The sequence below is a fragment of the Aptenodytes patagonicus genome, chromosome Z (assembly GCF_965638725.1).
Source record: "Aptenodytes patagonicus chromosome Z, bAptPat1.pri.cur, whole genome shotgun sequence".
Lineage (NCBI taxonomy): Eukaryota > Metazoa > Chordata > Aves > Sphenisciformes > Spheniscidae > Aptenodytes > Aptenodytes patagonicus.
This window is the reverse complement of record NC_134982.1, coordinates 20,790,163-20,817,488: the sequence shown is the minus strand read 5'-3', so window position 1 is coordinate 20,817,488 and position 27,326 is coordinate 20,790,163. Positions and strand designations below refer to the sequence as shown.

The 27,326-nt window shown below is 40.5% G+C and overlaps 1 protein-coding gene across 3 annotated transcripts in view; it reads left to right on the top strand.

The window, feature by feature from the left end:
* The window catches only part of IL6ST (interleukin 6 cytokine family signal transducer), a 37,073-nt gene extending 12,408 nt beyond the window's left edge, over positions 1-24,665 (top strand). For all 3 annotated transcript variants that reach the window (XM_076363083.1, XM_076363081.1, XM_076363082.1), the window contains exons 6-16: positions 341-492; positions 3,844-4,003; positions 9,303-9,385; positions 10,587-10,806; positions 11,961-12,137; positions 12,877-12,978; positions 13,544-13,690; positions 14,651-14,791; positions 16,069-16,165; positions 17,534-17,615; positions 18,463-24,665. In XM_076363083.1, the coding sequence (XP_076219198.1) occupies positions 341-492; positions 3,844-4,003; positions 9,303-9,385; positions 10,587-10,806; positions 11,961-12,137; positions 12,877-12,978; positions 13,544-13,690; positions 14,651-14,791; positions 16,069-16,165; positions 17,534-17,615; positions 18,463-19,188 (2,087 nt within the window). In that variant the 3' untranslated portion in view covers positions 19,189-24,665. The remainder of the gene's footprint in view (positions 1-340; positions 493-3,843; positions 4,004-9,302; positions 9,386-10,586; positions 10,807-11,960; positions 12,138-12,876; positions 12,979-13,543; positions 13,691-14,650; positions 14,792-16,068; positions 16,166-17,533; positions 17,616-18,462) is intronic.
* Positions 24,666-27,326: the final 2,661 nt, after the last annotated feature.

Below are 27,326 nucleotides of genomic sequence, written 5' to 3'. Positions count from 1 at the left end.
AACTATGTGCCTCTTAATAATGCTTTAGTAGTACATAACTGCTGCTTCTGTGCATATTGCTGAATTGGTATGTTAATGTTTCTTCACTATAAAAACTAACACTGCCAAAATATTGTTGACTAGAACTTGAACTGTGCTGGACAAAGGTAGGGAAGGTGAGATATTTGGTCACAATTCAGATAGCAAGTTCTTGTTGAGTAGTCTGCTTTAGAAACTAGTGTGAAGTAGTGGCTATTTGAGCTTATGAAAGGCTCTAATGGTAGTGTTACAGCATAGCATACCAACTGCTAGAGGCATGATAAAATACCTGTAGAGTTGACTGTAACTCCTTCTCTTCTAGTTAAACCTCTGTCTCCACATAATTTATCAGTCAACTCAGGAATACTACCTACTGTTCTGAAGCTTTCTTGGGAGAATCGGATTTCAGCCGCTGTGATGAAGCTGAAATTCAATATTCGCTATAGGATCATTGGTGACACAAACTGGATGCAGGTAATACCACTAATGTCCCTTGTCACTTTCCTGCTGTAACCCAGCCATTTGTCAAACTGCAGAAGAAGTTCCCTCACTGCTGCAGTTCAGAGGATTCACTTTATTATCCTTAGGCCTTATGTGGCCTCCCAAGGTAGTTTACCTGGCCTGTTCATGAAGGCTGTGATACAGGTTTTTTGGAACAATCTATAGTACAGTGACCTTGTCTTTTCTTTGTGGACTTCTCTGCTGTCCTCTTCATCATGTTGCATTATGTTTATTTTGAATTTTTGTTCTGTACATGCAACATCTAGAACGTTGATGAACTTTCATCTTCCCATGCACATGCAAGACTACTGATCTAAGTGTCATTTAAAGCTTGGGCAAACACTGTAAAATGCTGGGATGCTTTTTTGAAATTGCTGTACCTGCACTTGAGTCACAACAACCCTATGCAATGCTACAGGCTTGGGGAAGAGTGGCTGGAAAGCTGCCCAGCAGAAAAGGACCCCCTGGGGGTGCTGGTCAACAGCCAGCTGAATATGGATTAGCAGTGTGCCCAGGTGGCCAAGAAGGCCAACAGCATCCTAGCTTGTATCAGAAATAGTGCGGCCAGCAGGAGTAGGGAAGTGATTGTGCCCCTGTACTCAGCCGTACCTTGAATACTGTGTTCAGTTTTGGGCCCCTCACTACAAGAAGGACGTCGAGGTGCTGGAGCGTGTCCAGAGAAGAGCAACGAAGCTGGTGAAGGGTCTGGAGAACAAGTCTTATGAGGAGCGGCTGAGGGAACTGGGGTGGCTTAGCCTGGAGAAAAGGAGGCTGAGGGGAGACCTGATCGCTCTCTACAACTACCTGAAAGGAGGTTGTAGCGAGGTGGGTGTCGGTCTCTTCTCCCAAGTAACAAGCGATAGGACAAGAGGAAATGGCCTTGAGTTGCGCCAGGGGAGGTTTAGATTGGACATGAGGAAAAATTTCTTTACTGAAAGAGTGGTTAAACATTGGCACAGGCTGCCCAGGGAAGTGGTTGAGTCCCCATCCCTGGAGGTATTTAAAAGACGAGTAGATGAGGCGCTTAGGGACATGGTTTAGTAGTGGACGTGGCGGTGTTAGGTTTATGGTTCGACTCGATGATCTTAAGGGTCTTTTCCTACCTAAATGATTCTATGATTCTATATAGTATGGCTGTCCTGCATGCATGCCGTAAGCCTGATTCAGTCAAGGAACTGGAAAAGAGTAAGGAATGTGTTATCTGTAATGTACTATAGTATGTTCATGTCATCAAGAGTTGTGGTGGTTTTTTTTCTTCTAGATCAGTCTATGGACATATTTTCAATAGCTCTCAGTTTTGCCTTTTTTAAGCCTTCTCTCAGAGCAGCAGTATTCCAGAAACAGTCTTTTCATCAAGATTTGGTTGGTTCATTGATTGGTTCAACAAGGCCAAGTGCCGGGTCCTGCACTTCGGCCACAACAACCCCATGCAGCGCTACAGGCTTGGGGAAGAGTGGCTGGAAAGCTGCCTGGCGGAAAAGGACCCCCTGGGGGTGCTGGTTGACAGCCGGCTGAACATGAGCCGGCAGTGTGCCCAGGCGGCCAAGAAGGCCAATGGCATCCTGGCCTGTATCAGAAACAGTGTGGCCAGCAGGAGTAGGGAAGTGATCGTGCCCCTGTACTCGGCACTGGTGAGGCCGCACCTCGAATACTGTGTTCAGTTTTGGGCCCCTCACGACAAGAAGGACGTTGAGGTGCTGGAGCGTGTCCAGAGAAGGGCAACGAGGCTGGTGAGGGGTCTGGAGCACAAGTCTTCTGAGGAGCGGCTGAGGGAACTGGGACTGTTTAGCCTGGAGAAAAGGAGGCTGAGGGGAGACCTCATCGCTCTCTACAACTACCTGGAAGGAGGTTGTAGCGAGGTGGGTGTCGGTCTCTTCTCCCAAGTAACTAGTGATAGGACGAGAGGAAATGGCCTCAAGTTGCGCCAGGGGAGGTTTAGATTGGACGTGAGGAAAAATTTCTTTACTGAAAGAGTGGTGAAACATTGGAACAGGCTGCCCAGGGAAGTGGTGGAGTCCCCATCCCTGGAGGTATTTAAAAGACGAGTAGATGAGGCGCTTAGGGACATGGTTTAGTGGGCATGGTGGTGTTGGGTCGACGGTTGGATTTGATGATCTTAGAGGTCTTTTCCAACCTCAATGATTCTATGGTTCTATGATCTTCCCATCTTTGTGTCAGTACAGAGGCCCAAAAGTATTCTGAATTTCATTACTTGTTGGAAGGAAGATTGGCTTCTGACTTACCAAAATACAGTGTTTAAGCAGGTAGCATAACACAGCTGCTTGTGACTGATGTAGTGTATTCCTTTGGAAGAACTTTTTGAGCTTTAGATGCAGAGATTAATTATTAAGGTCACCTGTATTGATATTTTAAAGAGCAGAGTCCCACACAGCTTATTCTGCAACTCCAGGATCTGTTGATACATTGTCCTGTTAAGTCCTTTTAACTTGTCTTGACCTTTTAACATGTGCACAAGACCATTGAAAATAGTGACTTTTAAAACAACTGAGCTTGCTTAGCTGTGGTAAAATTTGAGTACTTTGACAATTCTTTGCACTCGGGATTAACCTCTTGAGTGTCCTGCATGTGTGTTTCAATCTGCAATCGTTCTTCTTGCAGGGTTGCTCACTATAAAAAAAAAAACCCTTAATTGCAAGTGGAATAATGTGATGGAGTCAGTGTGTGTGTTTACCTACATATATCTATTATCTACATCACACTTCTGTTTCTGTACATATGCAGTAAGAATATTTTCTGGCATTCAGTTGCTAATCTAAGATAAAGGAAAGATCTTATGAAAATAAATTCATTTATTAGCGAAAGTATAAACAACTCTAAAACAAACTATTTCCAATATCAGTTAAGAAACACTGTTCTGTGTCAACGGAAGCAATGATCCTGGATTCTCTAGCTTTATAGGAGGTTTCTAGCACAGGTATTTTGCAATCAATAATCAAGCAGATAACCTAGCAAAGTTCTGAAATGTGAGGCAGAATATTACAGATCAGTGAGTAGAGGAATTATATGGGAAGGAAGGAGAGGTAGACATAAACTAATTAAAAAAGAAAACAGAATATGAGAGAGAGCTGCTTACCTATTCTAGTGTATGTATTATATTACACCTGGTAAATATACACAACTATGATCCCTTACCAAACCATGGTTGAGAATTGAAGCTTTTGGAAATAAGAGGGGAGAAAAACTATATTGTTTGTATTGGGTGTGTATGTGGTGGGGAGCCTTTTTGGGTGGGAGCTGTAGTAGCACAGAGCTCAGCTTTTCAATTTTTGATCAGTGCCTTTAAAATCTTTCTTCCATTTACAGGTTCCTCCTGAAGATACAGCTTCACCAAGAACTTCATTCAGCGTTCAAGGGCTCAGACCCTACACAGAGTATGTCTTTTCAATTCGTTGCATGAAGGAAGATGGAGTGGGCTACTGGAGTGACTGGAGTGAAGAGAAGACTGGGGTCACCACTGAAGATAGTAAGTAATATATGAAAGTAGGTCACTGATTTTCAAAATGTGTGAGTGCTCAGCAATTTGGCAGCCAGATGAAATTGTGTATCCTTGCTTGAGCTGTTTGATTATACATGCAACAAGACTCTACTGAGTTACTTTCTCTACTGACTGACTTGACCCATGCATTCCAAGGAACATTAGAATAGCTTCCCATAAAGCCAGTCTAGAGGTGCTCCCTGAAAACAGCTAAAACAGGAGGTGGGGAAGAAAAGCTTTCTTCATAGAAAGTTATATTCTCAAAGTATTTTAGAAAAGATGTAGGCTTTCTGCTTGGGTTTTTTTTTGTTCTTAAGGTTATCCTCTGTAACAGAAGCTATTCTGCCTGTGTGAAAGTTGGGGGGTTTTTTGGTAGACAGACTGCCTTAGTTTATGAACAACTTGGTGTTTAGGAGGCCGTTAGATAAAGTCATAGGTGAACAAGCATCAATAAGTGTGAAACAGAAGATTTTAGTTGCATAGGATACATAGACTTCTTCACAAACTTAGTAAAGCAATAATACAAAATAATGTGCATATGGGAAGTATAGCCTTTTATGCACCAAAGCATCTAAATAAAACCCTCTGGTTTACTCTTAACTTTTCCCAAGGTATTCTGCATGTACACCACGTTCATTCTTGTCAGAGTCACTTACAGCTGCCTCTGTGCTGTCTTGTACCCACTTGTTTACAATATTCTACGCGCAGTAATCAAGAGTCTTGCTGCTCATCACTGATACAGTTGTCACTGTGGGAGCCGTAAGAGAATGCCATCTATAAACCACTGACTTTAAGCAAGATTGAGTCTGTGTGTGTAATGGTTTTATTTTGGCTATATTTAATCACAAAAATCACCGTTTCCTTGAAATTTCCCTTCTTGATGACATAATCATTGGAGTTGTCATCTTGTAGATCTGGGCTTGTAAAATCCTGTCCCTCTGCAGTAGGGGCGAACACTGAATTGCTGCTACCATGATTTAATGAGGAAAACTTCTTAGCAGCATCAGCTCTTTGGGGTCAGTATTTGGATCATGTTTAGTCTTGCACAAAACGACTTTGCAAGCAGGATATATACAATTTCAAAGTATAAATAGATCACTAAAGATACACAAAAGATGGCAAACCACTAGGTTAAGCTTTAAGTTCACAGCCCTGGAAGAAAAACTGCTTAAGAGTCTCAGTCAAATGTCAGCCCTCACTGCTTTGTGGAACAAATCCTCAGCATTGCAAAGTTGTTGCCATGCACCAAATCTGTTCACACTACAACCAGCTCATCAACTTGGCTGGCCTTTAAGCTCCTTGTGATGCTCCAGTCAGCTGTTAATGACATTGTCTGTTTCCACTGAACTGTATGTTCTTCAGGTGTGCTACATCGCCCTGGACTCATTCATATTCCTGCAGGACGATGGCACTGAGACTGTTACTGCACTCAGTGTCTTTGAAGATCTGTGTCCGCTGTATTCCACAGCATGTTTTTTAACTTCATTGATTGCTTCCAGTTGCACATTGCTTGAAATGTACTGTGGCATTAAAGTAACTACAACTCACTGTTAACAAATTTAATATACTTCACAGATCATAGAACTCATTGCAGTATTTCCCCACTAGAGAGGCTCTCCTGCAAGTTTGTTCTTAAGTACAGAGGCTGTGCCTTCTGCCACTGAGTTGTGCCAAAACGATTAGTTGAGTATGTTTTCTGTTACTGATTTTTTTATCTTGTTTGGCTGTTTTGCTTTGCAGCATTTCATGACTTAGCAATTGTTGCAGCAACTGTAAACTTGTACAAAATAAAGTTGCGGTAATTATTGGAACACTAACATTAAAATCATACCCATGCATTTGTTACAGTATGAAAAATCCTGTTCTCAAATAGTGGATTCTTACATTTTCCATTAACAGAACAAAAATACATGCAGTGTGTATACAAACACAACCTAGACCTACACATTTGGCCCTTTCATTTGGCCCTTTCATTTGCTCTCCAAATAAAAGCCCCGGGCTTTGATGTATAACTTAGCTTTCTGTGGTCTGTTTTCCTTTTGTTATTCATCTGAATAGCCCACTTAGGCTGAACTGTGACTAATTTAACGTCTTCAATAGATGCTTGAGAGGTGCTAACTGGTATCTTCTTGAATCTGAACCTCTGTTGGTGTCAGAACACCCTACATGAGTGTCTTGCTTCTTGCTAAAATGAACTAACTTCAGTGTGCTGAGCTGTTGAGGAATACTGTGCCATTAGTTGTGATATACTGCAAATGTAAATGCAGTCTGTTTTCTGCTGGTAGAACAGCATTTTAACAAATTGTTGTAGCTAGCCTTCCTAATGATAACAGGATAGCCACACTTTTTCTGCATTGCTTGCTAATCAGTTAGCATTCTTTCACATTGTAGCAATAAGTTGACAGTAAAATAATTTCCTATTCTGAGTTTGCTTACAGACAACTTCAGAGGTGTGGTCACCTCTTGCAAATGCCTAGATACACTTGCAAATTTATAGGATAGTGGGATACCTTAAGTTGGAAAGGAGCTCACGAGGTCTGTAGTTCCCTGATCCTTTTTCTAGCAAGTGTCAGGCTCAGACAAGGGACTTCAGGTTGCAATTTTGGCAAAAACCGTACCAAAATTTTATTCATCAGTTTTTACTGTACAGTTGCCTATTGCAAAGATTAAATCACACAAGCAGACACTGGACACTTATGTTACTTACACCATTATTATTACCCTCAATCAAACTATAAAACTGACATTTAGATATTGTGCTTTGTCTAAGACTGTTAGACCCATATCCCAGAAGATTCCACAGCTGCTTGCCTTCTCTATTCAAAAGACTTGGTGTTTGTCTCAATAGCAAGCTACCAAGATACAGGTGTATTTACTGCTACTATATTCAGGAAGGTATAATTCTATATTTCCATATGGTTTTATCCAAGTGTTATGTTTCCAGGTGTTAAGTACTGTAACTGTCAAGTGAAGTTTCAACGGAATCCTTAAATGCCTTGGCATTTGTGCCACGGCACAAATGTACAATCATGATGCTGAAGAGTAATGCAAGCATTCTGGCAATTTTGAAATCTTTTGGCAATTGTTTTACTACCTAATCCTTATCAGGAAACATCTACTTTGTACCTCCAAATAGTGACTGTAGCCAAGGGTCTTTATATCCAGCAGAGCAGGTTGCTGCATAGCTGTGTATACTACAATAACATGCATTGCGATTTCTCAGGATTCTAGAATCAGTAAATCACCCTCAAAGAGATTTGATTTTAAAAGCTTGTTTGGTTTCCTCCTGAATCATCAGTAGCAGCAGCACTGGGAATCACTTGCTGATTTCTGACTTCAAAGAGAATTAAACAATGTGGGGATTTTAAGTCTTGTTTTTCCAGGAACTTGGTTATTATCAGTTAGAAACTTTTCTGTTCCAATTCTAGGGTTGTGAGAAGTGAAACTACTTTAGCGTGGTCCTGTTTCCATTTCACTTCTACTTTGAAAGCCTGCAAGATTGGCTTTGTTTCTGGCCTATACTGATCCTATCCCATATGGAGCCAATGAATGGACCTTCTGATTGTGTGCTTGATACCCAGTAGGGAATCTATTCTTCTGTTTGACTACTACAAATACTTTGTGATATCTGTTTAGCTTCTAAGTCAGCCTGATTGGTCTCTTTTTTTTTTTTAAATGTGCTTTAGCCTTTCCTGCTTGCACTCTTTCTGGTCTCCTTTCTGTAATATCCTATTTGTTCCTTAGCGCCTTCCAAGGCGCCCTCTTAGGCAGTCTATTTCAGTGCACGTCTTTAAACAGTTAAACCAATACAGGCTTCATTATCAAAACATCACTTTGTTCTTGGAGCTTAACTGCACTGGATCAGAAATCCTTCCTTATTTATCCTAACTGAGTTCCCAGTAATGAGTTTTGATTGAATTCACATGTCATCTTATATTGGAGAAGTAAGAAGATTGTAGTATATACCCTGCTTATTTAAACAAAATGGAATTTATGTGTACATAATGGCATTGCTTCAGCTCTATGCAAAATTTACTTTCTCTGGGGGAGACATTGTAAAATATTATTTCAATATTCTAGTCACTTTTCAACTCCTAATGACAGTATAGTTTCTTTTCTGTGGTTACTATCTCAACCTGAGCAATGAGGATTTCAAGACTGCCTACCTGTTTAGGCTGTGGTGCTGTTCTGCTGTGGTGACTGGCTTTGCAAAAATACTGCTATTAGTGATTAAGTACCCATGTCTTATTTTAGCCTCAGAACAAAGGTGTTATAGTAGGAAATGAACATGAGGGAGGTCATGTTGCATTCATGATCTATATTAGGCAAGATGTACAATTGCTTCTGTTTCATGTGAATCAAATCAGGGTACTCAAATGAGATTAAGAGCGAGCTCCCTTTGCTGCAACTCCCAGTTCTCTTTCCCTCCTGATGTAAAGCATGAGAGACAAGATGCGCACTGTAGACTTGATACTGTTTTTTGGAGGTAAAACAGCCAAAAATTTGTAATTATTAATATAAAAAATGCAATAAAAACTCCCAGAGAAAATAAAGTCTAGCAAGACTATAAATGTAATTGCATTTTAAGATCATCTTTCTATTAGGGCTAAGACCCTCACAAAGGATTGGCCACTTTTTATTGCTTTATGCACTGTAATAGGTCGATTCATTCTACTTTGAAATTAAATTTGTAGTGGAAACACCACTTGAATTTTTTTACAGTACTGACGCCAGAAAGTATTGTACAAAAGTACTGTGGTTCTGTTACCCTTTTTAGCATAAAGGATATAGGAAACTTGGGGAATTCTGGCAGGAGAAATTTGTCTCCTTGTTAACTTTTCTGCACTTTCCTTTTTTAGGTGACTTGATATTGAGGGGTAGGGAGAGTGTTGCAGCTACAGACCATAGCAAGGTTTGCAGTATACAGATGTGCAGGGCTGTGCCTCTGGACACAGGCTGCATGGTGTAGGTTTGGTCGTGCCTCACTCAGCACTGTCATCTTCAGCACATTGTTGCAGATGCTCAGCATGGGGACTCTCAGTTATTTTGATACTGTATGCTTAGAGCAGAATTGGTGTTTTGCTCATCCCTTGAGGAAATCTTTCCATGCAGGTGTTCCACTTAATATATCAAGCATTATTTTCTTTGAGGAACTGAGGAAACACTCTTTGTATATGCTTTTATTTAAAAAAAAAAAAAGAGGTAAGCATCTAATGATAGTCAAAGGATGAATTCAAACAGATTAAATAAAAATATTTCTGCTATTAAGCACTGTTTCTTCCATCAGAACCATCTAAAGGACCACCCATATGGAGGATCATTGATGCATCTCGCTCACCAGCTTCCTGGACTGTGCATCTGATGTGGAAGGTAAAGCAACATGATAAACTGCAGGAATTGAGCATTCTTTTAAAAACGGAGTTTTTAAGTGGCAAAATTTACCTCAACAAACTTGAGTACGTAGCCGGGATAGTAGAGGTTTTATTGATATGAGAAGTGACTATAGTATTCTTATTATAATAATTAGTTATGAAATATTAAAAGTACAGATGTAAAGGCTATCAGTTAACTGACACACATCTGTGATCCAGTGTATACAGAATCCACTTTCAGACTCCTGACTTGCTGTCCTTAAGCAGTCTGTGGAATTGGAAACTTTCACCTGAACAAAGTAAACCTTCATGTTATGCCTTCTGCTGTATCCTAAAACTTTTGTAACACTGTTTGGACAGGGTTACTCAAGCTGCAAAATCCATTAAGCCTACAGACATTCTAGAGGCCAAACTTATTAAATACAGCACTGCACGTTTGCATGCAGTGGGTTGCTGTGTCTAGTTGGCTGATTAGTTCGAAGCTGAGAAAGTGAATGTAATTATAGTCAGTCCTCATCTCCTGCTTTCTTTTGGTCTGTGAACGTTATCACATTTGATCTAGCTGTCTTTTTATTACTACTTTTTCCCTATTACTAGGTGGCTTGTGTGAAGTTACAAGTATATTGATATGGCATCACTTTCTGATGTAACTCATATGCCACGTGGCACTTCTGACATTATTTAACTTAGAATTGGAAAACCGGTGCTACTTTACAGTTTCAACAATTTTCTCTAAGTTATCTGAAAACTAATAGTTACACAGAAATATAGTATTTTTCTGTGTTATCTAATAACACAGAAACAAGTATTTTTCCATGTCTAATAAAAGAAACTACTCGGGCTGTTTTGCATTCGGGTTCAACACAGCTTAAGATGTGAGATTCCTTTTATGTCAATGTGTTGTAAAGTCACATAAAATGCAGGTTTTATTAACACATGTTCTGCAATCTTTACAGAATAGCTTTTATTAAACTACTAGGTAGGATTGTGAGCCAAGAAAAAGAGGATTTAAACCAGAAAAAGTTCTGGAAGTTTCTGCATTACAGAAATGAATGCAGGTTATTTGCGCTTTCCTTAAATATGCAGCAATTTGATCTGCGTAACTTGTCTTGATCTCAGATTTTTAACCTTTATTGTCTTTGCATAGTTTAAGTCACATTTGTTCAGTATCGGTCTAATCAAAGGTGTGTTTTTAACAGGGATTGGAGCCATTTGAAGCCAATGGAGTAATCTTGCAGTATGAAGTGACTGTCAGAGCTAAATCATCTCTCTCCAGTCCACCAGAGAAATACAGTGTTAATACCACCAACCTTACATTAAAGCTGCCAAATGGAACTTACGAAGTGACTGTGATTGCCCGTAACAGAGTCGGGGCATCCCCTCCATCAGTTTTACTTATCCCAGCAAGTAATTCAAAAGGTTAGTGTCGTAGTAATGTCTCCTTCAAATGTGTCTGCATGGCTTTTGTTATAAGAAATCTTCAGTGTTGTAAAATGATACCTTTTACATGGACACATAATTAAGGTATTACTGAATGTATCTACAGTCTTATGCCTTATCATTATGCTACCATTAGTATACTAGGGAACATGTAGATTTATGTACTCACAGGTTCATTTGAAGCTATGTGTGCTATTTTGCTGTTCTTTTTCATCCTTAGAGCTACTGTGCACTATATTCCCTATTGTTTCTTTTCTTCGAATAGCAGGCATTTTTTTTGTTTTCTTTTTAAAAAAATGAAAGGGTTGGGGAAGCAAACATCTTTTACTTCATGTATATACCATCTCACCATTTTTCTTCTGCTTTCTCATCTCCACCCAGCCCTCTTCTTCTCTTGTCCCAGTCTCATTCTCCCACATTTTCAGTCCCAGTCTCACTCTCCCACATTTTCAGTATCTTGCCTGGTTGCTCTGTCATCTGCTTCCACTGTTTCCCTACTGTTCATGTTCCTTTTTATTATGGTCCTTTTGCTGTGCAGCATTAGTAACTACAGGCTGGTTTCTCCTTACTTCCAGCCTCCTCTTAGACAATCCAAACACTACCAGGACAGGAAGCAAAAAATAAGTCTACAGACAGATGCTGCTTGTAGTGTAAACACCAAGGGAGAGCCACAAGTTCTAACACTGTTAGATGAACTAATTAAGAGTGTTTCAAACAGAGTAGCATTGCAGCTGGGAGTACTTGGTAAGGTACATGAGTGTAAGGATTAGAATGGGAATTTAGAAGTGTCTCAAGGTTTGATTTCTCTCTGAAATAGACCCTTTCTCTTGAAAGAAACATAGTATCTCTTTACTGTGCAGTAAGGCAACTTACTGTGTTTGAGAACAGAGAAGCTGAGTCTAATTTCCAGTTTTTAAATAGCCTAATACTGCTTATTTTGGATCTCTGATACAAAGATTCTGATAGAAGCTTCCAAATTTCAGAAAATGGCTTTTACATTTACTTAGGTTCTGACAAATTGTCACCGTTACGATAACCCAAAAGTATCCACATTGGACAAAATAGCTATTATTATGAATATCTAGTGGCAGAACTGTCAATATTTATCACTTTTCTGTTTTCTTCCTTTACAGCCCCTGTGAAGAATGTTAGAACGCTACCTAAAGATGGCAAGTTGTGGGTAGGGTGGACTGCTCCTAACAGTTATGTTCTTAAATATGTGATTGAATGGTGTCTAGTGTCCAACAGCTCAGACTGCGTCACAGAATGGCAGAACGAACCAGGAAATGTTCAAGGAACGTACTTAAAAGGTATTTAGTTCATAAGTCTACAAATACTTCATAGAACACTCTAAAAACCTAGTAAGTATTCTCAAAGTGAGGAACATCCTCATGCTGACTAGAATTTTATTGTAGGACAGGAATCTGGGATAATGCTGAGGGCTTCTCATAGTTTATCATTAGTGTGGAAGTATATGTATATCTTTGTCACATATAAAACTGTATCTACTCTTGCATTTTGAAATTCATATTATGTAACAGCAAGGGTTTTATCTGCATTTTGTTTTCGGTCTTCTCGTTCTTGGAAACCAGTAGTGAGCAGGCTGTGTTCCTTCAAAATCAAATTCTCTGACCTCTCTTGCATTTCAAACAACAAAATTTGATCAGCTTTACAGTTCCTTTCAGATTATGATCAGTAGCTGAAATCAATAATTTTGGGGTTCGGTGCTGCAGACAGATAAAGGCTTCTTATTTAAAATAAATTAGAAAAAAACAGACTTCCATGAAGTCTGTTTATTAAATCTAACATTTGAATATGAACCATTATATTGTTCCTTTAGTTAATATTTTGGAGCAGTATATCAATGATCTCTAGAAAAAAATAGTCAGTTGCATTAGATACAAATGCATCTTAATAAAACAGCCAAAACCCAGAACCCTGTATCTGAAGTAAATGAGAAGATGAGGAATTGGTGAATGAGAAGTAAATGAGAAATGGTGAGGAATTTGACTGCCTGTGAAACAACACATTTTAAATTCCTTTTATTAGGTGATATAAAGCCGTTCAAGTGTTACTTGATAACTGTGTACCCTCTATATGCTGATGGTCAGGGAAGTGGACAGTCTGTGAAGGCTTATCTTCAGCAGGATCGTAAGTACAAAACAGTCATCTTGGAGCACATAAACTGATTTTCTTGACTAAAAATAATGAGACCTTTGCTTTAGTGTGGATGGTGTAATGAAAAATGGCCCTACATTTGAGGGTCATCTGACATAATTGATCTTGTCCCTTCTATTAACATCCGTTCTGCTTATTTACAGTATGTAGGAGTTAAACAGGTGTCTGTGGCTGACTGTCCCTTTTTCCAACCTTTATCAGATAATTTGGTATGAGTTTGTTATTTTATTGGTGTAGTATTTTATAGTATTTATAGTATTTTATTTTAAATTTCAAGTATGAAGCCAAGACTAATGAACTTCAGTTGAAGATTTTGTGTGATCTGCTGATTACTGTTTTTCATGTCTCTTTTCCTGGAGGTTTCTCTTTTAAAACATCTATGGAGTTGCTATCTTGTCTGAAAATAATGCTTTGCAGATGAGTTAGTCCAGCTATTCCATTGAAATTTTTATGCAGTAGCAATTCAGTGCTCATTAATACACAGGTTCTGTGGATGCAAGGATGCCCAACAGAAACTAATCTTCATCTCCTATTACAGGTCCTTCAAAAGGACCAACTGTTCAGACAAAAAAAGTAGGAAAAGCTGAAGCTGTTTTGACATGGAATCATCTCACAGTGGATGAACAAAATGGGTTTATCAGAAGTTACACCATATTTTACAAAACTATCGATGGAAATGAAACAGGTAACAGAAAGCAGGGAAGTGCTTTGTGGCATTGAAGTATTCCATCTGTCGCCTTCCTAATACATGTTCCTGAAAAACAAGATACAGAATTGAGTGTGGCTGACAGTCTGTTCTGATGACACAAAGCTGATGTCTGAAGGATAGCTCTCCTCCATACTGAACAGAAACGTCCCAATAAAGAATTCAGAACATTCAGTGTGTGTATAACAGGGCACTGAGTTCAGTTTCTGAAAGCTGATTTGCAGGTATTGTGCCCCCATCTTCCTATCTAAATACAGGATGAGAGAATGGTGTAGCAAGATGAAGCTAGACCGTTCAAGAAGTACAGGAGTTGACTGCATTTAAGTATGAAAAAGCCTTAAAAAAAAAAAAGGGGGGGGGGGATTTTTTTAATCTTCCTGGAGCTCTAGATCAATATTAGTGATGTAAAACATCTTGTTTGAAGTGCATTTTAGTTCTCAGTAGTGTGTATGACCTGCAGGCATAACACAGGAGCTAGTGCTATCAAAAGTTTTTCTTTTTTAGATTTGCTTAAATTGTAAGGGCCAATTACTTATGCCTACCCTACTTCTCTTTATTTCTAGTTAACCATGTTTTTTTCTAGTTAGTAACTAGCTATTTCTAGTAAGCCATGTATTCTGCTTATTAGACCTTTAAGCCTCAACTTTACTGCTAGCTTAGTTTGTAGCTACATTCTGGGGGGAAAAAAACACAGGAAATTAACACAAAAATACCATCAAGAAAGAGACTAAATTCAAACACTTGAACAGAAACAAACGAATCTCAGCATTTCTTGTACAAGTTTGTAGTCTTTCTGTGTCTGTTGTAGTTTTAGTAGAATGCATGGCTGTATGGAAAATATCTTGTGCATCTGAAGACATGATGTCCTAATGCTACTGTGTTTGTGGAGATCTAATAAAATGTATAGAAAACTAGCATAATTTTTTTTCCTCTCTTTAGCTGTGACAGTGGATCCTTCCAAGACAGAGTATACCCTTTCGTCTCTAACCAGTGACACACTGTATACTGTGCGGATGATGGCATACACAGATGAAGGAGGCAGGAGTGGTCCTGATTTTACATTTACTACACAAAAATTTGGTAAGGAAGAGTGGCATAATTAATAGAAGTGAGAAGTAATGTTGCAACAGTATAGCAAGGCTCTATGCAAGATCTGATAGGAGGGGAAGGTGATTTTATTTAAAGAAAAAAGTTTCAGTTGCAGTCACTCACAAGGTGCATGGTATCCATACTATCTATCTAGTACCCAGTCACAAAGAGGTAGTTTAGTCAGGATTTCTTCTGATTGTACAGAGGACAAACTATCCTCTGCAGGTGTCCTGGATAGCTCTTTTATGTTGGCAAACGTGCTGGTTTTGGATGTGTTTTGTGTATACTTTAGGTTATAGCATTCTTTTGCCCCAACTTTGTGTGAGTCATTAGGATTTACTCAGTACCCTTGTCTTCTCTTCTGGTGTCTGATGGCTCCTACTCTGGTCTTAGAGTCCAGAGTCATTGTTTTAATCTGAAGGTAGGTTGGCCTTTATTATCATGTGGGTGTCCTGAGAAGCTGCAAAGGTGTGCTGGGATCTTGATCTGCTAATCTATGTGCCAGTCAGCACATACTATTCTTACAGCCCTTCCTCAGGTTCCTCATTCTCATTCATACCACTATTAAAGTTTGCTCCAGTTCTCTACAGAGACTCATTTTGAAGAGTTAAATTTATTGTATGTTCAGCTTTAGAGAGTGCTTCCTATTTGTAATGGTAAGAGCAACAACATAAACTGAACTTAGTTGTGGAAAGCACTTCTTTAGATTTAGCAGGTTTTTGTATTTTTTTCTGTATAGTGTTGCTCTTCCCTAAGCATTCTGTTAGGTTTACTTAAGAGTGTGTATAACATTGGAAGGAATACATAACAATAATGCAACCTTAAGTGTTTGCAGGCAGAGAATATTTTCATGTACAGAATAAACTGATGGATGACTAGTGACTTTGCTTGCATTACTTATTTGACCATGATGTTATGGCAGCCAGTAGGCCACTGAAACACCTGGACCACAGATGAATTCACATAGATGTTACTGTCATATCTGCCCAAACTGTAACATTACTTGCTCCATCAGTATTACAGCTTCTAGAGCAACCTGTGTTTTTTGTTGATGCAAGGCATTGGATTGTTGGGACAGAGCTCTTCACGTTTTCACCAACAGGCTCTTTTCATATGGTGAAAAGGTTCTTCTGAAGGTGAAGCTTAAGACTGAGGGCTGTGGGTGTATTCAGTTTCAGATTTTTCCCTGTCCCTTTGGGAATATATGCCACTGCTGAGTTGCTTAAATGCCAAAGTGGGCTGTAACTGCTTCTCTTCGTTTTCTTCAGGGAAGGGGGAAATTGAAGCCATAGTTGTACCTGTGTGTCTAGCGTTCCTGTTGATTGTGCTCCTTGGAGTTTTGTTTTGCTTCAACAAACGTGACTTGTAAGTATAAATGAAGTCTTTCTCTTATGCTTCTGATATTTCTGGGCATAACAGAGAGATGGCAATAATTCAATACAAACAAGTAAATATTCTACAGTTAGAAAAAGAAGGTAAAACACACATACATTGATTGGTGATAAACATTTCCTTGACAAATCAGGGCCTCTTCTGATACTGATTTCTTACTGTTAACGATAGCACACAAACTAAATGTTCCATGACTCAATCCTGCAAGGAAATTCCTGCTTTTCTTGCTGGAGTTGGTCAGGATTAGGTTTGTTAAGTTTCTATCAGGATATACAGTCTGTGTTGTTTTCTTAGTCATCATATCAGAGTGGAATGATGGTCCCTAGTTTGTGAAGCACAGAAGATCTGTTTGCTGGCTGTATTTTAGCTATCTAATGAGTGTTAGCAAACTTTTAAGCTTTACAGCCAAAAAAATTACGCAGACATCTTATTTATCTACCTTGCATAACCTCAGTCAAACTCTGTGCCTATTTACTATCTGCTGGGAAACATCCTGCCTCCTCCTGCTCCCTCTACCCCAGAGCTCTTGTCTGTGGCTTTAGCTGAGAGCTTATTGCTGAAGAGTTTTCCCTGGCAAGGAGTAGCACCTCTCCCATGTCCCCAGTCAACTATCTTTTCTTTCTAGTTAAAGACAGCATTTTGTGCCCTTTTCCTTCTGACCTCCCTGCTGCTCCTAAAATCAGTTCTTAATGCGTATCAGTTGAAAAGCCCATCTTGCAATGTTCTTCAAAAGTTCTACACAGGATCTGTTGTTGGAACCTGTTTATAAAGAGCAGGATAGATGCATCAGTTTCAAAGTTAGTTTGGGGGTGATTTGTCTACAAAAACTTCTATTGTTAAGTAACAGTTACTACATTCTTAAACATAAGAGGTCAGAGTTAGAAAAGACCAAGTTTTTCTTCAGATATTTTCACTTCATTTAGCTGTGCAGTTGGCTTAGATTTTGACACCTGTGATATTCATAGTCATCTTAAAGAAGCAACAGTGTATTTTTATACTGATGTGCATCATAGACTTTACCTAAATAATTGCTCTGTAGATTCTAGAGTGCTATAAATTTGAAAATCCCTCACTAACCATTACTGTTTGTTGGTTTGCCTTATGTTGGATGGCTACATTTAATGTGTGGAGGAGTTACAAGTGCAGTGCTGTGTTTTGCTAAGTAGTACAGCTTCCTACAAAGATGTGAAGAAGTGCAGGAAGCACTCCTATTTGGAAACAAATACTCTTGCAAAATTGCTGTGTAAGGGAGTGGTGTCCTGGATTATGTAGTACCTGCTATCAACATAGGAATTTGGGGAGTGCATCTTGTAATTTTACTCTGTTTTTAATCCTTTACAGAATTAAAAAGCATATCTGGCCTATTGTCCCTGATCCATCCAAGAGTAACATTGCTCAGTGGTCTCCTCAAGTTCCAGCTAAGGTAATACTCATGTTTCTGCATCCTGTATCTTCCTAGTCCACAAGGTTTCAAATAAACTAACCAGTGGGAGTCTTCTGTCTTCTAGCACACATGGATTTCAAGGGAAAAAAACCTGGATGTTAAGTTTAATGACATTGTGATACAATATGGTTAGACTTTATTGCATCAGTAGATTCAGCATTAGAAATATATGGCCCTTAGCACAAGTTGACAGCATCAAGCAGGCTTTAACATTGTGAATTATATTCAGTTTACTAGTTGGAAGAGTCAAGTCCTAATTATTTTACTCATTCATGGGAAACCAGGATTAAGTAAACAGCATTCACGATTCCCACTCTTAAAACCCTGAAGTGACACGTCATGAATGAGAGAGAGCGCTTTAAGAGTTCCTCATGGATGAGGAGATGGCAGCAAAATTTATGCGCCATGTGGGGTGAATGACATAGCCACAGTTTATTGAACAGAATTTGCTAACTTCTGTGAAGAAGTGCTGTGATGTTGAATACATTATTGGAAGTAATGTATGTATGGCCTCAATATAGAATGTTCCTGTGCTGCACAGCAAATGGTTCTATGTTTACAGCTCTTAAGAATAATTAAAATTAGAGGAAAGCTTGCACACCCACTATGGTTTTAGCTTTGTTTCCAATACAAAGTCTTAATTATGCAGCTATTCTATGTCCTTCATTTTGTAACAGGTACTTTGGAGATATTGCCAGACTTAGTGAGGAGAAAACTTATATGAAGAAACTCGAAACAATTACAGAATAAAAATTCAGATATTTAATGGGGTTTTTGATTTTTAACATAAACTTCCTCTTAGGCAACATCCATCTCTTTCTTTCAGCATAACTTTAGTTCCAAAGATCAGATGTACCCAGAAGGCAGCTTTACAGATGTAAGCGTCGTAGAAATAGAAGCTGATGACAAGAAGTCTTTTTCAGAACAAGATTTAAAACCCTTTGATTTGCTTAAAAAGGAAAAAAGTACTTCAGAAGGGCACAGCAGTGGTATTGGAGGATCCTCGTGCATGTCTTCTCCTAGGCAAAGCGTCTCTGACAGCGATGAAGGTGAAGCTACACAAAACACTTCAAGCACTGTACAGTATTCAACTGTAGTACTTAATGGCTACAGAGACCAAACACCTGTACAAGTCTTTTCAAGGTCTGAGTCGACTCAGCCACTGCTAGATTCAGAAGAGAGGTCAGAGGATCATGCTGGAGGAGGTGACAGTGCAACACAGAGGCAGCAGTATTTCAAACGAAATGGTGGTCAGGATGAAACCAACGCAGACAGGCCATGCTTTGAAAGAACAAAGCAAATTACTCCTGCTAATGAGGGGGATCTTGTTGGATTTGCACAACTGCAGATCTCAGGTCAGAGTTCACAGCTGTTGGGCAATGAGCTGGAAAAAAATACCCAGGAAGCTGCTCTATCAGATGTTTTACAGACAAGTACTGAAGGACAAACTGTGAGACCTGAAACAGTGGAGGGAAGTCCACTGTCAGTTGATGAAATGCCAAAAAGTTACCTCCCGCAGACTGTGAGACAAGGGGGCTACATGCCTCAGTGAGAGAAGAGACTGGCTCTGTTTAGGCCTTCCTTAGTGCCTGTTCACACTTTCTCTTGTGTTTCTGATAAATTAAGCTAGGTTTTTTTATCTGAATGCAGATAGAAATACTGAAATTAAGTGAAGAGTAATTTGACAAAGTACAGTAAGGACTGTGTTTTTGTGGAAAACTTGCAGTCCAGACCTACTGGAGACTTACTTTTATGCACTACATAAAATCTTATGTCTGGATAGCTGAACAAGCCTTTGTGCTACCTTGGGTTTTTTGTCTTGTCATACCAGATCTACACATGACTGAAAATGGCAAGTTTCAGTTAATCACATCAGCCAATAGACCTAGAAGAAATACTTCAATTTGTAACAGTGTACAAGCCTAAAAAGCCAGCTTTAGTTGCCTGGAGCATCTTTGTGCAGAAGTAAGACTGAAGCTTAGTATTCTAACATGAAAGAATACTTGTGTCATATACTTTTCAGTAGCTTGATTGACTTTCTGAATTTTGACTTGGCTCAGTGTCTCAGTTTCCAGCTTACCAGACATGCAAATCATGTTCATCCCTGTTGAAAAATTATAAAAATTAAATAGAACTTGCTATGGTGTGCAAATAAGAAAACACCATGATTGCTTGACTCTGAGCTACTATAGTAATTGATACTCTGCCTACATTTAGATATGTGTGCACATGAGCTATATAATGATTTGGCCTAAAAATGTACCTTGCAACTTGACGCACAGCAATTCAGTCTCATGTTCAAAAGCTTAAAAATACAGATGAAAACACAGATTAACAGTTATTTAAAGGTTTTGTACCCAAATCACTGTCTGATTATACCCTACCTCTCTGGTCATATAAATTGCCTTTGTTTAATAAGTGCACCTTTGCTGTATACAGCTTGAGAGGCAAGTAACAAGCTGTAAGTTTTTACTGTTTTTCTAACTGCTCAGGAGAAAGGGAATATGACCTTCTTCCTGATTGACTACAATGATAAGTGTGCTGTAACCTCACTGCTAATGCTGCAGGACCTCCTTGAAACTGAAAGCAGCAAAAAACAAAGCATTGAAGTCATTGAAGCTCTCAGAAGCAAAACCAAAACTTATACCCTGAATTTGAATGTTACTGGTAGTATAGGCTATAGTATATGTTACTATAGGCTGTATCTATTAGCAATCGTGAGCCACAAATAACACTTACGTGGTTGTTAAAATTCCTCACTTTTCTCTTATGTCTCACTTTTTTCCCCTGTTCGTACAGTTTGCATTTTATTGAAGAAGATACATTTCTTGGAGACTGTCTCTACCAATGTTTAAAGAAAAGTGAAATTAATTAAAATCAACCCCTTCTCTGATGATAATTAGAAATTTTATGGCACTCTTGTAGATTTTTTTTTAACCTTAACTTAGTCTAGTCAGCTTTCTAACCTGACACTAATAAAACCTTAATTCAAAACACTATATGCTGTGTTGTGAGAATAAAACAATGGTTTTATTTCTCCTTCAGCAAAAGAATGTATTTAAGACCACCTGAAACCTTTTGTGCTGTGACCTCTGGTGCTGCTGTTCTGCAAAGCACTTGCTAAAGGCCCTGGAAAGGCAGGTGTCAGTATCATTTCAACTTCCCTTGTCCTTGTATGCCAGCTTGCATGAAAGGACAGGTATACATATAAATGTTCACATGTGCCTTCTGTTACAAAGAAATTCAATGTTTGAATAAATTTGTAAGATTACCTCTTGAAGTCTGGACTGTTTAAAACAGAGTGCAGAATCTTTAACATTTCAGTATTCCACAGTTCCTTTCTCCCAACAGTATTTTTTGTATCTGGGCACTTTTTTAAACTAAAAGGCTATGTTGCAGCTTACTAGAACTACATGTTTCTTCAAACTAGTCCCTTTCCCTTTCTCCCCCCTCCACCTCAGCACCTTCAAACTCCCTCCCAGAGGGCAAGGGCATAATGAAAACTATGCTGTCATAAGACAGCAGAGACTGTCTTTCATTTTTTCGGAGGTTGAAGGAGCATTCCTTTGTCAGAACACCTTCCTCTTGGAAAATAATAGCAGTTACTTTACTGGGGGATCAGTTGTCTTCTCTATGCAAACTTCATAGTGACTGTAGTAACCATGAGTAAAAGGGAAAGTCTGACAAAACTAACAAGTGTGCGTGCTTGTTAGAACTGCCCTGCAGCCATGTGCGTCTAATCCACCTCCTGCTCATCTCTGAAATACTGTGGGCCACAACCTAGCTACTTAGTCTGAGCATTGCTTCGAAGGCCTGGATGTTTTTAAAGCCATGCTGATGATTTATTTCTTTTATTTATTGTTTTTTGTGATCTAGTGATACTAACTTTTGGTAGCATATGTCATATTTGAGGGACATCTTCAGTTATTCCTGAAGTTGCTATTTGCCTTTCTGTTATGTAAAGGGAAGGCATTTTGTTCTCAGTTGCTGTTAATCATGGACCATTTCCAATGTTAAATAAACAGCATCAAGAGATTCTCATTTTCAAAGGTCTGTGCTAACAAGAGTTCTGGCCTGTCACTTCTGGCATTGCTCTTTCTTTGTTGCTTACGGGCCAGTGGTAATAAACTCTCAGAATTGTACAGCAGTGTATCCTAGAAAGAATTCTGTCTGTCTGGCAGAGTTATATTCTTTCAGGCTTGTACATTTCTCTAGGGCTAAAATACTAAAGACTAGGCAGGAGATACTGGTGGGTGAACAGCTTGTAGAAGCCACAATATGTGTAACTAACAGGTTTACAGCTTGTTCGTAAACCTATGTGCCAAATATTATATCATGCAGTGTTCAGGTTTAACTTGATATTGTACTTTGGATCATAACAATCTAATTGTATCAAACAGTCGCATACAGGTTTTTAGAGTGTCTGTGATGTAATTATAGCAATCCACTGAAATTCTCTGAACTTGGCCCTAACATAGTAATTAAAGAAAAAGCCTTCCCCCTCCCCCAGTAACTATGGTGCACTTTACAAAATAAAGGCATTATTAAAATAAAATCACACTTCAGTATTGACACTTTCATGTCCATCTTGATTTCCTGGACTGGAACTTTTCAGGTAGGGGTGGGAGAATAGTTGTAAAGACCTTGTTACTTTAGTGGCAGGGAAGGGAGGCTAGTAGAAATACAAAATATTTTTCCTGTATTAGCAAGTTTGAAACATCTCTTAAGTGCAGGCTGGCTAACTGTTCCTCTGTTGACAAGAAAAGTGAATATATTTCTCTCTCTAGTTCTGTTATGGTGGTTCTGTTAGAACAGGAGGTTGTTGGGGTTGTTTCCTGGCTGTGTTGGCTTGCTTTCAGGGCAGTAAGTCTGGGAATATCCTCTCCCACTGTAGTGAAAGTCTTGGGATTACGTTTTATACACCCTACTGTAGTAAACTAAACTGCCTGTAAACCTTAACCTGGCAGTGCAAAGCACAGCAGAGCAAAAATTTTTCTAAATTTTGTTCTGGAGTGTTTGGGACAAGCATGTGCCTATCTGTGCTACAGGAGCCTAGCAAAATGCTAATTATCAGGACTGGAAAAAACTTTGGCCCTGGGAAGAGGAGGGAGTTTGCATGCAAGGGCTGAGTCCTGTTCTTGGGCACTGACGAAGCCCCATGGCCTCGGGTGGGGTTCGCAGCTTCAGCTTTGACTGTAAATCATGAGCACTGCCAGATGGTTAAAACTTACATTAGTGTGCCCGATATGTGGGAATAACCATGCTGATTTAACTTCAGTAATTGAACTTGTTTAATTAGTGCCAGGTCTTGAATATCCAAGATCTCATCAATACATGCTGCTATGGTATTGACTTCACAGTGGGATCTGCAACTCCGAAGACTCTCAAATTGTTAATAGTCAGCCCTGCTCCAAGACATACACATTTTAAATTGTAATTTATGTGCATTAAATGAGACTAAATATACTAGTTTATTTTCCCTGAGACAGTTGTAATTGAGATTAACTCTTATTTGTATACATTCCTTTAACTATGTTAAAAAGTTCTCTTGACTGATGGATTGTAAAACTTCATTAATCCCTGTAACCTCTTGCCTGTTTGCTAGGATGTATACATACAGCCGTTTTAAATTCCAAGAGTTTCTTTTAATGTTATTTGGAAGCAGTTTATAACAAAAATATTGAGTCTCTTGTCATGAAACAGCCATTTGGGAATTAGAGCCAACCCCCCAGTCTTCAAGTTTGGCTCTTGATCCAGAAAGCTGTGGTAAAGCGGAGGTGTAAGTGCAAAAGTCTGGAGAAGGGTAGAATCAAGTATCTTGCATTGGATTCACAAATATGCATTTCTCTTACTTTAAAAGTGAAAGGATTAGTTAAAAAAAAAAATTAAGCTAAAACGTGTATGTGTGTTTGCTTTTACTGTTGTTTCTTTTGTAGCACTTGTGCAGTCTGAGCCATTCCTAAAAATGAAAGCAGTGCTGACTTAATACACAAGGATGCATTTTTAAGGCCACATCTTTTTGTATCTGTTTTGATACAAACAGATTTAAAATTAATGACTAAGGACCAGATCTCAACAATTGTCTACTTCCCCCCCTCTTAACTTTAGTGCAGAGAGAGAGGGTGGGCAGTAAGTATCTCCCAGAATGCAGCCTTAGCCAGTACTTGCGTTTATTTGCAAAGACAACCTTAAAGGGGATATATGCAATAAAGTCACTGATACTCTGCAGAAGCACACTTCTGTAACAATGGATGAAAAACACATATGGCACAACTGTCAGACGGCTGGAAAGCTCCACATCCTCCTGCTCAGACTGAAGCGTCTCTGGCACCCCGCACCAGCTGTTCTCCAGTGATGGCAGGCGCAGCAGATGAGCATTCTCCGTGGTGTTGAAACTGGTAACACCTATCGCTTTTCTTCATATCAAAGCACATTCGTTAATGGATCCAGTCAACTTACTGTGTTTTTTAACACACCAGTCTTGTTTACAGTGTCACATGTAGCCCGACACTCTGATACAGCGATGGATTGTCTAGGAACCACGTGCTTTTATTCGGGATTAAGGAGTCTGTGGTCAAGGTTACTGGTCACCAAATGTTGCTGTGCTGATACATGCATCTAGTTAAGCCGAGGTGTGGGACACAGGGACAGACGTACTAACAAGGAAAGTGCCTTGATGCTGGATTGGATGGCTAGTGAATGTAAACATTAAGTCAAATTTTACTATGTACTTAAAGTAGGGCTGATAAAGCTACTGGTAGTTTGAATGCCAGCTTTAAAGGGCTTGCTTACTCTGGCCAGAGGTTAAACTTGTAAATTGCTGCATAAGCTGTCACTATATGGAAATGTGTTTTAATACTAGTACACTTATGTTCATTCTTTTGCAAGCTGCATGTTTATTGTCATATAAACTCTGCTTTCTACAATTTACTTTATGGTCAGTTTTGAATGTCCTCTTTGTTACCCAACTGAGCCTGAATGTTGCATTTGTCTAATACATAATACACGAAAAGAAAACAAAATGCCATACTTACCTTGCGTGCTGGAGTCAGTGTTTTGTAAGGCTGACTTAAGTAGTAACCACAGGAGAAGAGTCTGGGCACTACCTAACAGGCAAGAAACAGAGAGGCATTCCCAGAGAGAGACATGATCATGGTGTGCCAGGACAAAGGGCTACCTAGTTGGGTATATTGGGCAAGTTCAGCAGCAGGTGAATGCTCTTTAGTCCTCCCTTTGTAATTGCTCCTGTAAATAGGTGTCAGCTGTGGCTGGCTGACCTTGGTGGTGAGGCAGGTCACTGTCCCAGGGGCCCGGCTCTGTTCCCGTTGCTGGCCATGGGTGTGTACGTACGTTCTGTGCTCCGGTGTCTCGCTAGGGAGGGGGTGGCTGTGTCTCCCTGCGGCTTGTGCTCTGAAGAGGTAGGACTGGCACTCCAGGCAGGCGTGTTTAGGTCTGTTGAAAATGGGAAGAAGAGTGTCCAAAAATCCCGTTCTAAGGAACACTATGGGAGTGAGGAGCAGGGTATAATGCTGTCTACTCACACAGACTCATTTCCAAGAAAGGAGTCGCAGACCTGGCTATGTCTGACATTGCCCTCAGTCTCACCTGGGTTTGGTTCTTTTGTTTCTAATGGGTGAAGGACCCTCACAGGCCTTTAGTGAACTTACATCTCACTCCTGAAAAAGCACAGTTGGATCTTCAAAGGATGGTCACATCCGCAAAAGGCTTCAAGGGCGGCACCTGAGGAAAGACAGCTTCCCCTTCCTGGCGAAAGTTCTGATTTGTGTAGGCAGACTCAGACCCACGTAAAACTGAGGGGGGCAGGAGGGGGATGGGGGTGTTACATTATGTGTCACCTCCAGCACCAAAAATCATTTCTGTCACTGCCACAGAAGAGCCATCCCAGACACGTCATGCCAGTTAGCACTTTGGTGTTAAATTAGGTGCAAATATAACACTAGACTCCTTTTCCAAAATGTTAGTTCACTGCACAGTAGTTCGCTTACCACTTTTTCACATAAGGCCCCTGAAGTTTCTACAGGAGCATGGGGTCTTTGCGTGTCCTCCTCACCCGAGCTCCTAGCTGCTGAGCATCAGCCCATTTGTGCTTCACAACTGCAGGGCGAAGCACATGCAGAAGAAGAGGCAGCAGCTTCGTCTTTATAGTCTGCCTCGCTGCTGGCAGAGCAAGATTGCTTCCCGTAACTGTTAAAATAAACAAAGGAAATAAGTCTGGACAGTGAATGACGGGAATGCTCTGCTTTCCACAGGAAACACATACTTGCACAGTGTACACATCAGAATACCAGAAGCCACCAGGTTCCTGGGAACAGCTCTCCATCCCCGTGGCTGGGGGCCAGCAGAGCCCACAGAGGAGCTGGGGACGTGCCTAACCACGTGCTAGCCCTGGGGCAGCCCAGGTTTGTCCAGCCAGGTCAGGTACTGGGCAGCAACACGGCACAACAGCCTCAGAACAAGGGAGAGATGCACAGGAGCCCTGTCAGCCCTGCACACCTCAGGGCGATGTGTTTGGAAGGCTGCTGGGAGATTACAGCTTTGTTTTGACCACTGATAATCACGGTAACATTGAACCTCCCTGCAAAAGCATCTTACCTGTATTTTGCGGACATTTATGCTGTTCATGGGAGAGCGATCCAGTGCCTTCCTGACTTCCCAGTGGTCTCCAACTACCACAAAATAACTAGGAGAGCCAAAAATATCCCTCCCACCCCCCACAAATAGCTAGGAAATTCCTGGCTCAGAGCACAAGTGACCCAAGCAGGAGGTACAAGATGAAATTCAGAGGGAGTAATCTGACTCCAGGCTCGCCTGCAAACATGGAAACACACTGTGCACTGGTGTGCTAGGCATCACACTGGCTTTGCTTTTACGATAACGCTTAAGTCACATTGCAGGCATGGGCACTGAGCTGGGTCAGGGGCCAGCGACAGGTTTCAGTGAGGGGACAGCTCTGCAGGAGCCATCTACCTGTATCCATGAGCACTCAGCTGGTCCTCTGCAACTGCTGTGGCACAGCCTGTTATCCTGAGTGCACAATGTCATGCAGCAGGTTCTGGGCACCAAAATCCTTCAGAAAATGCTCTTCAGGGCTGCAAGTGCCTGGGGCACTCGTTACCTCCAGCATGCAGCTAAGCAGCAGACCTATGCCAGCAAAGCTAACTGGGACCAGTGAGTGAGCACCCTGGTGCTGGGGCTGTGGGCAGGAGCCTGGGCATCATTGGGGGACCCAGAGCACTACAGATCCGCTGCTCTCAGCAGCGCAGCATGGCCCCACTCCTGGCCTTCCAGGTGCGTTTCTGGGAGGTCCTGGGCAGCCCAGCCTGGCCCCAGCACCCCAGGGCCCGTTCAGCCCACCGGGGCCATGCCAGGAGATGGCAGCAGCATGTCGCCTGTAACAGCCAGACAGGTTGACTGCTCCAGCCCCGGCTCCTACTCGCAGCCAAAGCACTCATGTATTTTTTTAATATTTCTTTTCTGACGGTTTAGCTATGTCCCCTTGGCTTCTCTCCTGCCCCTCCTTTTGTCGGCAAAAGCTCTGACCCTTGTTTTGTGCTTCCATCACCCATGATTCCGGGTGGGACATTAAATCCAGACCCTTGGGCAGGCTCAGTGCCTGCGTGCTGCCAGGCAGGTCAGCGTCCCAGTGCCCTCTGGCACACGTTCATGTGG